The sequence below is a fragment of the Pseudopipra pipra genome, chromosome 3, assembly GCF_036250125.1.
Source record: "Pseudopipra pipra isolate bDixPip1 chromosome 3, bDixPip1.hap1, whole genome shotgun sequence".
Taxonomy (NCBI): domain Eukaryota; kingdom Metazoa; phylum Chordata; class Aves; order Passeriformes; family Pipridae; genus Pseudopipra; species Pseudopipra pipra.
The window spans coordinates 61,982,915-62,000,382 of NC_087551.1; the positions used below are offsets into that span (position 1 = coordinate 61,982,915).

The 17,468-nt window shown below is 38.1% G+C and overlaps 1 protein-coding gene across 21 annotated transcripts in view; it reads left to right on the forward strand.

Annotated features, from left to right (window-relative positions):
• PTPRK (protein tyrosine phosphatase receptor type K) overlaps positions 1-17,468 on the forward strand; it is a 397,365-nt gene that overhangs the window by 305,983 nt on the left and 73,914 nt on the right. For all 21 annotated transcript variants that reach the window (XM_064649552.1, XM_064649534.1, XM_064649536.1 and 18 more), the window contains 4 exons: positions 4,905-5,014; positions 6,296-6,497; positions 9,234-9,339; positions 17,153-17,426. In XM_064649552.1, the coding sequence (XP_064505622.1) occupies positions 4,905-5,014; positions 6,296-6,497; positions 9,234-9,339; positions 17,153-17,426 (692 nt within the window). The remainder of the gene's footprint in view (positions 1-4,904; positions 5,015-6,295; positions 6,498-9,233; positions 9,340-17,152; positions 17,427-17,468) is intronic.

A 17,468-nucleotide genomic window follows, 5' to 3' on the forward strand; every position in this document is an offset into this window, starting at 1 on the left:
TTTAAACCTTAGTCCAAATTTGCAATAAAGTGTAAAGTAAAAATGGCAAATCCCTCAGAAAAAGCCAATGGGAAGGTGGACCATTTTAATTTCTTGTAGCATTTAAACAGATTGATTGTCACCATATCCTAAAAATGAGCATCTACCTTCAGGGAAAGCCGTAAGTTTGCTGCTGATATTCTGTCCTTTTTGAGTACAACAAAGGAATTTTTCCCGACATAACCACACATATATCTGCACATAACTTTTACCACAGAGCATAGTAATACTCTGCAGGGCTTTCATGGAGTATAATAATAATAAAAATACTCTGTTTACATGCACTTTCATTATTTTGTAGCAGGAAAACTGAAGCAATATAAATTCATTTTTATAGTGTTTGGTGTCAGTTAATACATTGTTCTTCCAGAAGTAATGTATTGTAATATAAATTTCCCATTAAGTCAGTGTAGAACAACGTTTAAGTGATACTATTTGTGAATAACAATTTATTTGTGACTGTGACATAATTTAATGCAAATATATTGCTCTAAAATGAATTGATCTGATGTCAGATTGATGGTTTGTACCTTTATTACGCATAGTATTTATAGAAGTCCACCATCTCACATGCATATAGAAGAAAAGATTATCAGCTATTCACTATATGAACATATAGCTTCATTAAAAGGCTTTGGAGATGCATGTAAATCATGACAGAAGAGCTTGTGTTGTTTGCCCTATAAAACCTTGCTGAGATTCCATTTGAATTTATTTCATGTTCCTTTTATATATATGTGCATTTTATATCTGTATACTTTTTTATAGGATTTTTTTTCTTTGCTTAAGTTCCAAATCTCTTCTGAAACCCATATAGTTAAACCCACCTAAATAATTTCACTTCTTCAGATATGTATAAAGCCTGACTTGGTGGAAGTTTAGCATAGAATAATGATGGGAAGGAAAGTGTATTTACTGTTGCTGTCACTGAGACATGGTGGGTTCACAGATGGAAAGCAGATGGAAAGAAAATCAATGGGGCCAGAATCTTTTTAAAGAGAGGGTGCAGAGGCCAAAAGCTCAGAGTCCAACTCTTCTAGAAGCTACTTATACTTTTTGAATTATTCAGATACCTAGCCAATGACAGAAAATGTTAATTAATATACTTCACCTTAATATACACTTGTAGTAGTCTTGAGTGTTTTGATTTAAATGTAAACTGTCTGTAAGTCCAAAGGGAAGAGCGAGAGCTTGTCTAGAAAGAAGAATGGGAGCTGAGAAGGCAGCAAAGAGGTGCTGTGGTGAGCGACGAGGCTTTTCAAAATGCTCACACAAGCCTGAAAAAAGTCTTTTGAGCTGTTTGTGAGGAGGTTTCTGAAAGCTATTATCAACACAAGAATGACATTTATCTGGCTGTTCTTTACCTGTGTCCTTGCTAAACATCATATAAACAGAAGACTTTTAACACTGTTTTGGAAAGATGAAGTTTAAGGTATTTCTGAAGTCTTTAGTCTTGCTGTAAGTCACAGGGAATATACAGCAATGGCTGCCTACAAGAAGAAATGCAGTTTGAGTCTTCAAGGTAGTGTTACTGGCAGGTTACCTTGCTGTTCTTTTGTTTGTGGTTTTTGTTTGTTGGGGAATTTTTTACTAATTTTGGCCCTTTTAAAATTTCTCTTTGTAACTAATTCTGATCTGAGAACAAAGACATAAAAACACTAATGAGGATGTGTAAGAGCCCAGGACTGGAGCAATAAGCTCAACCAGGAGTTCTACTTTTAAAAGTATAAAAGGCTCAAAAAAATTTGCCCACCAAATATTTTGAAGAGCCTTTGGTCCTTTAATACCTTGAGGCAGCGTAAAGAGATGACGCAGCACATATTTTCCAGGAGATACTTTTACTGATAACTTTAGAAAATAAGGGAACTTGGCAAAAGTTTAAAGGGTAATGTTCAACCAAAACAGAGTATTCCACAAACATATGACTTAGCACATGCCAACCCATACAACTTAGCAAAATCCAACCCATTCGGTCCCAAGTCACCCAAAACATTAAGAAAGGAGATTAGGAGAAGAACGAGAAGGAGTAAAGAAAGAGAGAGAAAAGAGATTAAGATAAGATCATAGCTACCACCAGAGAGTCCTGTGCAAGTCAAGATGCCACAGAGCAGGTGGCAGGTCTCAAGCAAAATGGTGGCCATGTGCTGCTGTTTTTACATGCTTTGGCCCTATGTGGCCACCCCTCCCAGGTGTGACTTCCAACCCACTGGCCACTCTGGGGCTCCAGGGTGGGGTGAGGGGTGGTGCTCCCACTGTGTGAACCAATCTAAGGCTGGGTTAGGGGTTCCTGTGCGCTGTGCTCCTGGGCTGCCTTTGACTGACAGCTGATCCAGGGTTACCCCAGAGGTCTCCCAGGGGCTGACATGTGGGATACAGCATTACCTCACCTCTGTGAGATTCAGCCTCTCTTCCCTCCACATGCACACACTTGAGTTGGTTCCGATCTAATAATATAATAATCCTGTGTCTCACACGATGATAAGACATTATTTTGACTAACCTGAAGATACTGTGTTCTTAAAGCAAATTCTCTTGCTCCTGCTTTTCTCTTTTCTCGCTTCTCTTTACCCCTTTGGTAAAGCAGTGCAATTTAAAGGTATTTTTACTGTGGTCGAACTGAAAAATGGAAAGGAAAAAATAATTTCGGACTATCCAAATGTGTCCTTCAAACTATATTCCTTTTTCTAGGCACTTGAACTTTTATTTGCTTCTCTGTTTTAATTCCAGTTGAGCTCTCAAATAACTTGGGCTGATCCCAAGCTTCATTTTTATGAATTTGTGGGGATGGGTGAGGTTTGTGGTAATTACTGTTCTCTTTTTCTACATGCTCGCCTTCTTTTACTTTCTGACCTTATTTTAACTGGGATTCCCAGCAAGCTGCTCATTGCTGTGCTAGGTTCTGTTCTTGTACCCTTCCCATGCCAACGAGAAGAGAAGTATGAAACTAACTGGGATCATGCAGTTCCAGTCACTTTAACATTGCTGCTGCTGCCTCAAGTATCAAATTTTATATTGGAGGAGAAGAAAACACAGTCATGGAATGTGATGAGCCTAGAGGCATCTCCTACTTTGGTGTTTGAACAGAAGGTGTAGGAGGTTTTATGCAACCCTCAGATGTAGAATCCTGCACTCAGTTTCAACTGAATATGAAACTTTTTTTTTTAGTATTTGGCATGTTTTTGAGCAATCTTTTTACCTCACAGACTTTGATGTGCTTTAATGTCAAATTTCATATTCTGTGTAGGCCCTGATGTGTATGCATGTTCTTTCCCAAACACAGATATACATGTGCACACACAGACATGTGAATGTGTCTTCCAAGGAAAATGTCATGTGCGTCAGAGTATATTCATACCTCTTTTGAGATGTAAGGAAAAACAGTAGACCATTCCCATGAAAGTGTTATTTACAGCAGGTCTCTCAATGACATGAAGTGCACAGAGGGGCTGTCATGGCATGTCAGCCTTCATCCACTGCCTAGTCTATATGGAGACATTGAAGCAAAGCACCAGCCTGTGATTTTAGTTAACTTCTTCTAAGTCTTCATTTGACAGGTAGATAAACAGGTTCTATGAAGGTCTCATCTGTTTACTTCTGGGCTTTATTGACAGCATGAATTTATTATTAATGTGCCAAATTATGTTGTTTGTACCAAGGGTCAGATCATCATTTATAGCTCGCATGTAGACTGAAATAAATCCTACTGTTGGGACAGACCACTCCTTTCTGCTGCTAGCACACTGCCTGACACTTTCCTTGATCCAGTAGGTTTTAATTTATTTTTACTCTGTGCAAAACTTTAGTCTGCTTTGATAATGAATACCCAAGAAGGGGAGATAAATATATGTAAATAAATTAAATAGAGGTAACATTTTTGATTGAAAGACTGCAAATTTGGGCAACTGTTTCTCTTTGGGGGGGAGGAGGGTTTTTGTGGTTGAAATTTCTTCAGGCACTCTCTTATCCTCATCCCCTTCTTTCAGCATGTATTTGTTCAAATCTAGATGAGCTGCTGTGTTAAAAAGGAATCATATGTGTAGGCAAAAGTATCTTGTAAGCTGTAATGCAAGATAACTACACACTTCTGCCTGGTGTTGATGGGATTACCAGGTGCTGTGAATCACTTGGGCAAAGAGGCCTGAGGTGACATATCAGACTTGTTATTACACCAGGGATATTGGTTCCATTTAAAATAAGAAAGTAGGGTCATGTTAGTGCGGTTCAGTTCAAAGCTTTGAAAACATCTCTTATTGGAAAGATTTGAAGTAAGCAGTCTTGATCCTTCTGCAGCATAAAGAGGTCAGCGGCTGAAAGAAGTGTCAGCTGAGCTGGTGTGTTTGCCCCATGTCCAGCCCTCTGTTTAAATCAGGATTTCTTTTAAAACAACAAATCATAAGAAGGGGTGATTGAGAACTATTTTATAAGAATATCTCTCCTTTGGAAGAAGCTGTATAACAGAAACTCTTCCTTGCCTTTGATTTTTCTCTTTGAAAGAAATTTAAAACCGTGTAGTCCTTGTCCTAAGATATGCTTATTACAGAGTTCAGTGATGTTTTCTGAAGTTGTAATCTGGCTTGAACTGTTTCCCCTGGCTATACTACAAGACAATTTGACTTTGTATGAAGCTCTGAAAACTGTATATGCAGATGATGTTAACGTTTCAACTTCATGCTCTCTGCACTGCAAATGACAAAATACACTTTGAAGTGCTTTTTCATACTCTCTACCACTGCCTTTTGCATGCAATGAATATTAATAAAAATAGACCTGCGTTCACTTTTGGTTTCAATAGGATGTTCTGTCATCTCTTTAGTTTTTCTGTCTCTTGAATTTCCTATTTTTAAAGGTTTTTATTTTGTTTGTAGTGCCAGGCCCTATACCTGCCAAATCAGTGAAAGGAACTCCTTTTGAAGATAAGATCTTCCTCAACTGGAAGGAACCTGTGGATCCAAATGGCATCATTACTCAGTATGAGGTAATCATTAAACACCTAATAAGCACAGGATGGGACTAGGGAGGTGCATCAAGAGAGATGGCTGGCAGTGGGTGTTTATGCTCTTGTAGGCAACTATTCAATGATATACTCCTTTCATTTACAGAATACATGATTTTGTGTAGTGATTAGATATTCAAAATTCGTAATTATGGTGCATATGTTGTTCGCTGTCCAGCCCTGTCAAGTGCCTTTGGCATGTGAGTATAAGTGCCTTAAAAATCTTGAATTGTTAATATACACTGTTCCAAAGCCATAACAGCCATGATCTGTGAAATCTTGTTGAGAGAGGTTATGTGAAAAGTAAGGTGGTTATTAAATTTGAAGCCACGTTTTTTTAGCTTTGTTAGCTCTTCAGATATCACCCTTCAAAGAAATTTCCATGTATATTCTGTTTAAAGTGTATTTAATATATGATCCTTCTAGGGACCTGCACAGTAGGTTAGCAGGTAACACCAGCTGATTTGAGCAACAACCACTACGCTCTCCAGCATTCCTTTTTTAAAGGAACAGAAGGTATACCTTTGTTTACTAGTGAATTACAGAAAGGCAAATCAACTAAGCTAACAAAACCCCATAAATATTTATTTATTTATTGATGCTAAGAAAGTTCTTTAACCCAGGTGGGCAGCTCAACCCCACTCACTTCCCTGCAGTGGGATGGGGGTAGAATTGAAAAGAGCAAAAGTGCAAGCTTTTGTATTTTAATCACAAATCCAAAACATAGCACCACATGAGCCATGATGAATAAAATTAATCTATCCCAGTCAAAACTAGTACATCAAGATATCATATCTAGCTTTAAAAATATTAGCTTGGTTTGAATAGCATATAAATATGATTATTAGAAGGGGAGAGGGAAAAGTATCACATGAAGTGAAAAATAAAGGGCATTAGTGGAAATGGAGAAGGTGGAGAGGTGTCCAAAATTTAATGTAACAGTGAAATTTTCCATACGTGAACGAATATCGCAGAGAAAGAGAGATGAAGGGCACCTGCACAGCCTTTCAAGTGAAGCAGAGTCTTCAATAACACACATCAAGTCCTCACTGGTTTAGTAGTGGACTTATCAGTGTAGGATTAATGGAACTGATGATCTTAAAGATCTTTTTCAGCCTAAATGATTCTATGATTCTGTGGTATCCCCAAGGTAGACAGGTAGCTGTATGAGCATGTGTCTTTTGTTTCCACTCCAGCCAAGCTAACCTAATGCCCTTGTGCCAAAACTTGTAACAGTTGTTACTAAAATAATGGTTTTCACAGGTCAGCTATAGCAGTATACAGTCGTTTGATCCTGCAGTTCCAGTTGCAGGACCTCCACAAACCGTGTCGAAGCTGTGGAACAGCACACACCACGTCTTCTCACATTTGCACCCTGGTACTACTTACCAGTTCTTTATACGTGCAAGCACTGTCAAAGGGTTTGGACCAGCAACTACAATCAATGTAACAACCAACATCTCAGGTAAAAAGCAAACAACAACATAAAATAAAAACGGTGAAGGAGAGAGAAGAACATGTATTGTGAATATTTGACTGTGAAAATTTGTGAAATGCTAAAGAAAATCCCCCAGAAAATCCTACTGTGTTGTTAAATTATATTACTAAAAATGTTTTAGAATGTGTTTGCCACACAGTAGTTTAAGTTCAGGGATAAATCCTTGTATGAGGTGGAAATTGCATAGCTGTAGTTGTTAACTGTTCAGGGTATTTTTATGTAATCTAGTACTTTCATCTGATAATTTTGAACTGCTGTATAAACCTTAACTAATTAACCCTTCCAGCACTCCATAGGTCACTAAAAACTGTATTTGTTTTGCATATTAATAAAGTCATATACAGAAAATTAACTGACTCTCTGAGGGTGTCACCACTTAGGAACATGCAGCTATAACATAATCGGGGCAGTTGGGACAAAGTGAGAACTTCTTTTGCCAGATTTATATAGCTCTGCTTCCTTGTGCCTTTATTCACTTATTTTAGTGCACCAAGATTGACGTTATTTGTCTTAATAATGCACTGCAAATTCTAGAAGACAGTAACGTCAAATGGAATGCTTTAATATTTTTATTTTCTTAAATTTCATTGTTATTCTCACAAAATAAGATAGTGGCTTATGCATTTGATAGCAGAAAATAAGTCAATGCTATATTTAGAGAGACTTGATTTTGTGACATGGTGACTTCAGAGCTTGGCAGAGATCAAAGAAATCAGTCATTTAGAAATTTAAACAGCACAAAGCAGCTGTTTTCCTTATTATCTGCCATAATGACACTTAGATTGTCCTGTAAAGGGAAGTTAATAATGTATCAGAATGCACCTATGATTTTTATGGGAAACTACTCATGTAGTCTCCTCACCCAGTTCCTGAAAACATGCACAAAAATCAAAATGCGAGAAAATTCAAGGCAGAACTCCCTGAATTATGTATCAAGTTAAATGCTGTAGTTGTCATAGTTAAGTGGAACAGCTTGTTGAATTCCACCCCAGCACATAACCACTAGCACTCCTCACTCTCCAGTCCCTTCAAAAGAACCCAACCAAGGCACCAAAAAACCTCAAATGATGTGTTCTGTTCTGTTTATGTAGCTGTTAGGTTGTTTTGAAGTCTGATATTTTACTCAAGTTGTTTTAAGGTCCTTATGATTCTTTACAACAATATCCTGTAGATATTTCAGTATTTTGAGAAATAAGTGCTTCAACATGTTTGGATTATTTAGGACTACAATGTGTACAGGTTTCTTCAGATATGCCTTCTTTTTCCACACAGAAATTGGAGGAATTTTGTCCAGAATCCAGTATAGCACACTTTCTAGACACAGTATGGATCTTTTAGTTAGCAAGAAGTGGTTTTTACTAGGAAAGCTTAAAGGCAGACTGTGAAACCCCTCGTATCTGAATTTCAGCCTTTTTTTTTCATCTTGCTTTATGCTGAAGTGTTGTCTAGTTTCGCTCTGCATAGCTGATACTTTATATGAAGCAATGCATGTTCAGAAAATGCTAGCTTTAGTTTAGTGAGGAGTGAAATTATTCCTTTTAGTCAAGCTTACAAGTGGTTGCTGTGATTCTAGTGAACATGGTGTAAACAGTAATTTTAAAATTAACATTAAATAAACATTAATTCTATAAAAAAGTATTTCCTGAAATAAGAGCAGATTTTGTGTTCATCTAGGATCTGGGACTAATGAAGCAAGACTTTTAATCTTTCAGTACTCTTCTATCAATTGATATATTTTTGTAAAATTATTATGATTTAAGTGATTGACAACCTGCTAGAAAACATTGTTTTGTGAAATTTCATTTTGAAATATACGAGCATCATTAATGATTTTATAACAATACAGCCACATATGAAAAACCCCCATACAGATAGTTTTCAAACTTGTGAAAAATTAGTGATGAATAGAAATCTATTGTTTTCTAATACAGAGAAAATCCTATTTCTTTCCTTGCACCAAGGCTGAAGTCAGCAACAGTATTACCAGGGAGGACTGTAACAGGCGGTAGATTAAAGTTGGATAGTTGAAGTAACCACCAACACCAGCCATCCAACCCACAGCAAATATTGCTGCCTTGAGGCCTGGCAAACTGCCTCTAGTTTGGATGTTGATTTTGTTTTTTTCATAGTGGTTCAGAAGCTGTTTAATAAGCAGCTTGGCCATACATTAAGAATGGGCATGGGAAGAGATTCTTCCATCCAGTTCTAGTCCACCAACGCGTGTCTATGCAAGCCCAATTTTCCTGCACTCTGGTTGGTATTGGCATTGTCTGCAATGACATTCAAGAGGAAATGTGAAAGGTTCTTAAATTGTTAGAGGAGGAAAAAGAGACATGGTAGAGGTTGGGTCTTTGACATGATAACTGTAGTTATTTGTAGGGTAGAAAGCGTGATGCCAAAATAGGTTTTTTTTGTAGTTTTAGGGTTTCTTGGCAGTCACTTCCTCTGTCCTTGAATAAACCTGTGTAAGTTCATAGGTGTTGTGATTTGAGGGGAAGCAGCTAGGGATGGGGTTATGGGTTGGTGAAGTCCCATTCATGCTGTAGCAAAAGACCGTGCCTGACTCGAAAAATCATTTAAAAATACTCATATTGCTGATAAAGATTCTGGCTTTGTACTATATTGTACACATTCTCATGGAAATTCGGAATGTTATCACTGATTTCTTTCTTGTTCTTTTCCTTCCCACTCAACATTAATCAGCTCCCACTTTACCGGACTATGAAGGAGTCGATGCATCTCTCAACGAAACTGCTACTACAATAACTGTACTCTTGAGACCAGCACAGGCCAAAGGTGCACCTATCAGGTAAAAAAAAAAAAAAAAAAAAAATTAAAAAATCAAGAAGAGTTTGGTTTTTAGTTGCATATATGCTGTCTCACAGTACATAGAGCTGTGTATTTCAGAGTGATATTTATTTAACATTACTATTGTTTTTCTTACCTGTACTGAGCTTGCGAACAGATGTGTAATTAAAAAAAACTCTTGGTTTGGCAGGGTTTTTTGGAATCATTCAGCTATCTGTCCTGTTTGATTTAGGTTCCCCAGGACCACCTTCTAACCACTATAATTTAATTTTACTTTCTCACAGTGTCTCTGAAATATGAGGTTGAAAGGCGTTTGTCAGAAAATAGATTTGAAAATAACACTTCCTCTCCATTGCTTCAAATCATCTAGTCTGTAGCATATATGTATGATTGGAAAATTGGAAATTGGAAGCTCAGGGGAAATGGTAAAAAATAGTGATGAATACAAACTAGTTGACCTTTTTCTTCTGAGAGTGCTTTTTACTAGGAATCATGTTGCAAGCTATTAAATTTTACTTGGCGTGTCCCATAATCATATTAAAATGTTTCATTTATGTTAACTTTGAAGGGTCTTTCTCTTTCTGCTCTCTGTTGAGAGATAATTTAATTCTGTTTGCAAAGATTAGTCCATATCCTTCTCTTTACTTCTCCTTGTTAGTGTAAAAATTTTGTGATAATATTTGATTCCATTTGTGTTTTACTGATGTGGCTGCATCAGCAATATTCAGGGGCAGGGTTGACTAATTGGGGGTTAATTAGCTGCTGAGCATCAGAAGGTTTTCTTGCTATTACCCTCGTGACATTTTAGAGAAATGCAGGCTAATGCATTTCATTCTGTGTTATGTTAAGTCAGTTATCGTGGCTCAGCTGATTTCAAGTCGTGTGTCCAAGCCCTAAAAGCAGAGGAAAATTAACTGTTTCTTAAGTCAGTTTCCATTAAGAAGAATGTATGTTTTATGTGGATGTTGTGAGGATGAGGCATGTGTTTATAAGCATTTCTATGTGCTTGTCGTATAGTCACCCTTATGCTCGATATGATCAAGTTATTTATTTATATTCTGTCATATAAGATAATTATTATCTTTAATTATAATAAACTTGATTATTTCCTATTAAGTTCATCCCTTTAATAGGAGATTTTGATGTGTTATATTTAAGTTGGAATCCAATGCATCATTAGTTTCTGAAAGATTTCCCTGGGGCAATCCTAGGATTTTTGGGGAACAGGAACACTTTCAGTACCGGACTTGGATTCTTAAAATAGGGATTTATTTTTTTTTAATTAATACATTAATTAAGACAGAAACCAAAATTGTGATCTGAAAATGCTCCCAAGTTACACAGGCGCTTAAACTCACTATATGTCTTTGTAGGTGCTTTTAAAGACTTTTTATACAAGGTCTTTGTAGGTGCTTTTAAAGACTTCAGGTGCCCTGCTGCTAGCCTTCAACAAAGCTGTGTATTTTGGGGAAATGTGATATCTATCTCTCATGTAATCCATGTCACATCCATTCAGTCTTGTGTCTGGTCACCTGAGGGAGCTGATGCATATCCTTGCCCAGAGCATGCCTGCTGGACACCACAGGGATCTGCTGATGGTGGTGATGCACTGCTCTGGGGCTCATATGTGCCAACAGCAGCAGGCTTCTGCCTTTAGTCCCACCACTCACCCAGTGAGGGTCAATCTTGAATATTGGGTTTCTGTCCTGGAGTGGGATGGTTCCTTTGTGAACTGGTAGCATGATGGGTTTTGGCTAGAGAGTTACTCTCCGTAGCTCAAGGAGTTCTGGTTTCTCTGCATTGTGCTGGCAGACAAGTAACTTACTGCAGAATAAATCTGCAGCACACCAGCTCACATTTATTGTCTCAATTTTCCTTACAGCATCTTCAGTTCAATGGCATGAGCTGGTCACTGTGGCCTATGAAGGTGGCAGAAAGGATCTATGTACTAAATGTTACTAGATAGTTTGATAGGGATAGTTTCATAGAGTATTAATAACTGTTGTTTGACTGTGTTCTCAAAAAAGCCTATGTCTTTCTTCCTGTCTGACATCTTCCCTGTCCACTTCATTTAATTTCTGAAATCTAAGATATTACATCAAATTTCTAACACGAAGAGGTCAAGGAAGTAAGTCCATTACCATAACTGGAGAGCTGGGCTTTATCCTTAAAGCAAACCAGGTGTTTTATTCCTTAATTGGAATGAAAAACATTCTTCAGGGAAATGCAGAAGACATACTCCTATTCCCTTTTCTGAAGTTACGTGTATTACAGTCAGGTATTTTTCAGCAGCTTCTTAATAGGCAGATAAATGTAGCACACTGAAATTCTGAATTGATTCAATGCAATTTGCTAAACTTTATGATGTGTTTTAGTGAAGCTTCACTCCATCCACGTTGCAGTTGTGTTTCCTCTACAAGCTGGCTTGCTGCCATAATGAGTGTTACTAGGTAGGTGGGAAAAAAAATGTATCACTATGTCTGCAGCTGTGATTCAGTAGAAGGGACTCAAATACTGTTCTTTAGACACTGAAGAATACGGTTGGCTTTTTGAAAAGATTTGTTTATAACCAATCCTGTAATCACTGGAGCTGTAGATGGTCATTTTATCTAATACCAGTAGGTTCACATTTAAAAAATAGAAAAAGGAAAAAAAATAGGAAAAGGAAAAAAAGCTTAGTCTGATACTCTGTTGCTTTTACAAGCAGAATTATGCTATGATCGGATTTCCATCACAGCCTCTCCATCAGGACAGGCCCTCAGGAAATAGGTGTTCCTTAGCTTGGTATAATCTATGTGTGGCTGTCAGTCATTTCTTTAAGATGCTAGCTGCTGTAGTCATCACAGTTTAAACATGACTCTAATCATATCTTCCCTGTCAAGTGTTGTTATCATTCTTTATGGCCTCCTTAAGTTTTAGACCAAATTACGAACTAGAAATGCAAAGGGAAACAGGGCTGGATGGCTCAAGCTCACTTTGAAGCACGTATTGTTTTCACCATCAATCTCGTGGATGAGATTCCAGTCAGTAGAATCAATGGTGCTTCAGTGATTCGTTTGAAGATGTGATTTGTTGCTGTATTTTTTCTGAAGGTTCCTAACTGAGTACCAGGAACACAATGTTTTGTTTTCAAATTCTACTGCAGATAAGGATTACGAAGAGCATAAATCAGAATCATAGTAAACAACGTTTTAATTATTAAATTTATTTGATTTGATTGTTATAGTACTGCTCTTATATCTTATGCAAAATTACATTGTTTTCATTTTGCAGCAAAACTAATTAAGTGGACCACGGCAGGGAGTAGTTAAAATTTTGCTGTCAATTAGAATTCCAAGAGCTGGGGTTGAAGCTTGGGCTGTCAGTCAGTCTGGCACTTGTCAAAGGAGAGGAAGCTGTGTCTCCCCTAGATACACAGAAGGAAATGTCTAGCTGGTATTTAAAGTCTAGTCAGAATAGGGCTGAAGGATGAACAACATGTTATCCACTGCCATACCTCTTTGGAAGCCTGAACTTTTAGGGAGAGATGAAAAGGAAAATCAGTTGTCAGGGACCTCCTTCAGCTGTTTCTAATCATCTTGGTCTATAGGGAGGTACTGTAGAGGTTTTCTTAAGTTAAAAAAAAAAATAAAAAAAATTTTTTGACATGAAAAATACTTTCTTCATGGAAAACCTCAGCTGAGGAGCTCTTCAGCTGCTGTATCTTCAACATTTTCTCTATTTACCTGGCTGTCTCAGGCACCTGTTTGGTCTTTATGATCCTGATGACTTATGTAGCGGGTTCTGAAATTTTTATTACTCAGAATTTTTTTTAGTCATCAAGGAGAAGGAATATTGTCATTTAAGATTTTCACTCTTCTCTCTTTATTTCCCTTTTTTATTCCTTCTTTGCTGTATGGAAAGACTGGGAGAAAAATGCTGTTGTAGGACTTCCCTCAGCTCCAGTCACAAGAAAGCTCTCTCAATAATTGAATGTGTAGAAATGTGTAGAAAAAATAATACATTAAAAACCTAAGATGATTGAAGCTAGGATTAGTAATATATAAAGATACAAGGATAAGCAGAGTATGTAGCCTTTAAATTTTCACTATTAGCCTGATATCAGACCACATTTGCAGTCATTGAACACTCCACTTTTCAAGTTGCAAATTTAACTTTGAGTTCTTTCTTCACATGTTACAGTGGGCTGTCCTTTCCAAATATTATGTGTACATAGAGTAACAGTAACTTTGGAGCCACTATAGTGTTTAGTAAATGGGTTTAAGCAGATGGTATCACAAAGGGCCCAGAGGTAAATAACTGTATTCCTCCATGCCTTGTTAGCCTATAATGTTGTATGAAAAATACTGCCAGATCTCTTTCCCAAAGAGAATAGGCAAATCTTTTATTTAAAAAATACTTTGTGAAAATAAATTTAAAAAAAAATAAAAATAAAGCCTTGTTGGAGACTTGAAAGAGTTTCTGTAATTTACTATTCTTTCTTTAAAAGTAATTATGTAGACGTAGATGATTACAATGTGTCTATCAATTTCTTATTTTCCGCCTTGTGTTGCTTTTCAGATGTAGGGGTCCAAAAAGCATTACTTTTGGAAGTGTATTTTATATAAATTAATTTATTTAAAAAGTTTTCAGAACTTTCACATTTTATTGTGGTCTCATGCTTAAAATTATGCTGTGCCTTTTATATCACATTCGAAAATTACAGTATGTTTTAAAAGAATGCTATTAAAAAAGACTTTTTTTAATATTTTACTGTCATACCATTCATCTTTGACTTTTTATTTGTTTTGGTCTCCAAAGAGGCTTGACCCTTGAAAAGGAGATGTGCCCTAAGAAGAAGATACCTCATTTATCCCTTATTCTATAAAATTGAGAGGGAAGGAGGGTTTGGTAACTGGTGCATCTCAGCTACGGAGCTGCGTGACAAACCAGGCTGTTTCAGGAGACAGTTGCCTCCACCACATGCAGGCGTCGCACTGTCCTTCCTCTCTCCCTGCTGTCTTCCTTCTCTGAAGCTGGCAAGGTGTCATGGACAAGTATCCTGCTCTCCTGGCACTTCTGAGAGCAGAATTTGTGTTGGTCCCCATCCATTGGCAGCTGATGCGAGAAGAATGCAGAATGGAGGGAGCAGAGACGTGGTGTCTGTGTCCCAGTGATCTCCAGTTGGTTGTCTGCCCAATTCCGGAATGGTGGTTTTAACCCTTCCTGGGTCCAGGGCCAGGCCAGAGATGGAATGAACACCGGTAGTAATTTCTTACCTTTGGACATTATAAATAAAAATTTTAAAAATATTTTACATCCTCTCAATTTGGTAAAATATTGATGCTTTTAGGGTTTTTTTGCTAATACATTGATTTTGAACCATACAGAAATATTTTGGGTGTGCAGGGGTCTTTTGCAACTGATTTGTTGGTGCAGTCCACATTAACTGAAAATTGTTAATATAGAGAGTTTACCACAGAAGGTGATATATAACCAAGCTCAGTTCACAGACAGTTTGTGAGAAATAGATATTCCCAGAACTAACTATTTTTTATTTTTTTTTCACATTCTTCTTTCTCCTGGAGTTTCAAAACTGGGGTGACTTTATATATTCCTCTTGGACACTTTGAAAGGGAAGAAAGAGGCATTCCTCCTTAATTTTTTAGGTGCAATGAAAATGGGATGCTAACCGCTCAAGAACGATGTGAAATTAATTTCCTACTTTTTTTCTTCTCTCCTTTCTTCCATTCCCCAGTATCATACTTTATCTCTACCACTGTAGTTATTGGGTTTTCTGGGCAGTAGTAGCAGAGAAAATTGACAAAATAATTTAATGCTGCACCAAAGTAGGATTGTCTTTGCCTTTGCCTTTTGGAGTCCTTGCAGCAATGCAGTGACACTTCTAAAACTTAGTTCAATTTTACTTTTTCTGTTTAGAAAGCCTTAAAACAAACCCAAGACAGTTTAATTGAAAAACTTCAGGTCTTGTCTATATGCCTAGGCATATTTTCTTACTATTTTTCGTAAAGTCCTCACATGTATCTGCATAAAAAATGAGAAATTGTGTGCACATATACACATGTATATATGTGTGTATATATAGTTCTTAAAACCCCCCAAGTCTCTTTTTTTTTCTTATAAAATGAAGAACTGCCTCCTGCTCTCAGTAGCTAAGTTCTGTACTTCTGAAGAGCAGAGGAAGCTGCTAATAAGTTGGTAACATTCTGCAGTTAGCTAGTTCCCCTAAAGAGGACCCCTGGTGGTCTAGTGGTTAGGATGCGGCACTCTCACCGCCATGGCCTGGGTTCGATTCCCGGTCAGGGAACTCCTCCGGGCAGATGGAGCTCGTCAGCCCTGTAAGGCCATCCATCTAAGAGAAGGTCACTCTAAACAAACCTACGTCCTGAGGACCTCGCTGCCACCGTCCAAGCTCGCTCGGCCCCAGCAGATGAACCTTAGGATTAAAGGGTGAGCTCAGTTCAGCGCACACTGTGTCTCACCTAAAAAATCCACTGCGCAGGCTCGAAGGGTAAAAGACCTTTCCCAAATCTTCATTTGTGAAGATTGGCCATGATGAGTTCCCCTAAAGGAGAAAGAATTATAATTACATGTTCTATTTTGAAGAGGTGATTTTGAAAACTGACCAAGCCATACTCCACTTCAAGAGAGGTATTGGGAGGTTGGGATGCTGTTTTGATAGGCCAAATGGTGTCTGCTTCAGCAATTTGTAACATTTTATCATTGACAACTGTAGAGGAATGAGGCAGTCTATTTTGGTGGAATGGACAGATTTCTGTCCATCTGTGCTTGTATTACAGCATGTCACTTGTACTTTAGATCTGCATAGCTCTGAGCCAAGATAGAAGCCACAGCAAGGTCAGGAGGTGGAGAAGCCTGTCAGCACATTCTGTCTCTAATGATATGACAACTGCAAATTGGTGCTTCAGGAACAGCCTGGAGGCAGTCATTATGTTGGGTCTTGAAGCTCAGCTTTCTCTAATACTGTTTCAAAGGAAAATGCTAACTTCAGATGCTTCTGATCAGCCAGGAGTTTAATCTGTTGTAGTTTAACACAGTTACTTGCCGCAGTCCGAAGGGGGGATGGGATCGTGGCACAGCACGGGTCCGGGACACAAGGTAGGGTGGAAGTAGAATGCTTTATTGAGGAGTGCGCAGGATTCTTTATCAGTTCAGGCAGGGAAAGGACCAGAACATAGGGTGGGGTATGAGACAGACAAATGGGGAAGCAAATCAGGATAGGGGCACAGGTGAAAGAGGGAGGAACGTGGGAGGAACCGGGGAGAGAAGGGGCGAATGGAGGCTGTCTCCTCTCTGCAGCTTCTCCAGCCAATCCGCAGGAAAGCAGGAAGCAGACAAGCCTGAACATGCCTGGGAAATACAAATTCTGGGGAAGCATACAATGTGTATATACATAATAACTGTAAAGTCTGTATCATAAAGTCCTTTCAATCACTGTACATCTTTTTCCACTTCTGAAATTTTCCCCATTCTGATTCCTGGTCCTTCACAGTTACTCCTGTGTTTCTTCAAAAAAAAAGTCTAAAAAAAAATAAGAGATTATGTATAGAATTATATTGTTGTTTTTCATGAAAAAAATGGGTGGTGCTTCTTTCTAATGGCTGAAATGGATGGCTCTGCTATATTTCAAGCCTTTATTTTTTCTCTGCATCCATGTATCTCCTGTCTTTTGCTTTTTTCTCTTCTTTCTTTTAAGTTTACACAGATCAATTCAGTTAATATTTTTAGGATACTAGAGATTTGACTCTAGCAGATGACCTTAAAGTTATGCTGTTTTTCCTCTGTCTCACCAGTGCCTACCAGATTGTTGTTGAGGAGCTGCACCCGCACCGAACAAAGCGAGAAACAGGTGCCATGGAGTGCTACCAAATCCCTATCACCTATCAGACTGCTCTTAGCGGAGGGTCACCATATTACTTTGCTGCTCAGCTGCCTCCAGGAAACCTACCGGAGCCAGCCCCTTTTACTGTGGGTGACAACAGGACTTACCAAGGTTTCTGGAACCCACCGTTGGCTCCTCGGAAAGGCTACAACATCTATTTCCAGGCCATGAGCAGCGTTGAGAAGGCAAGTGCTAACACCACCTTTCTTCTGGAAGGAGTCAAAGAC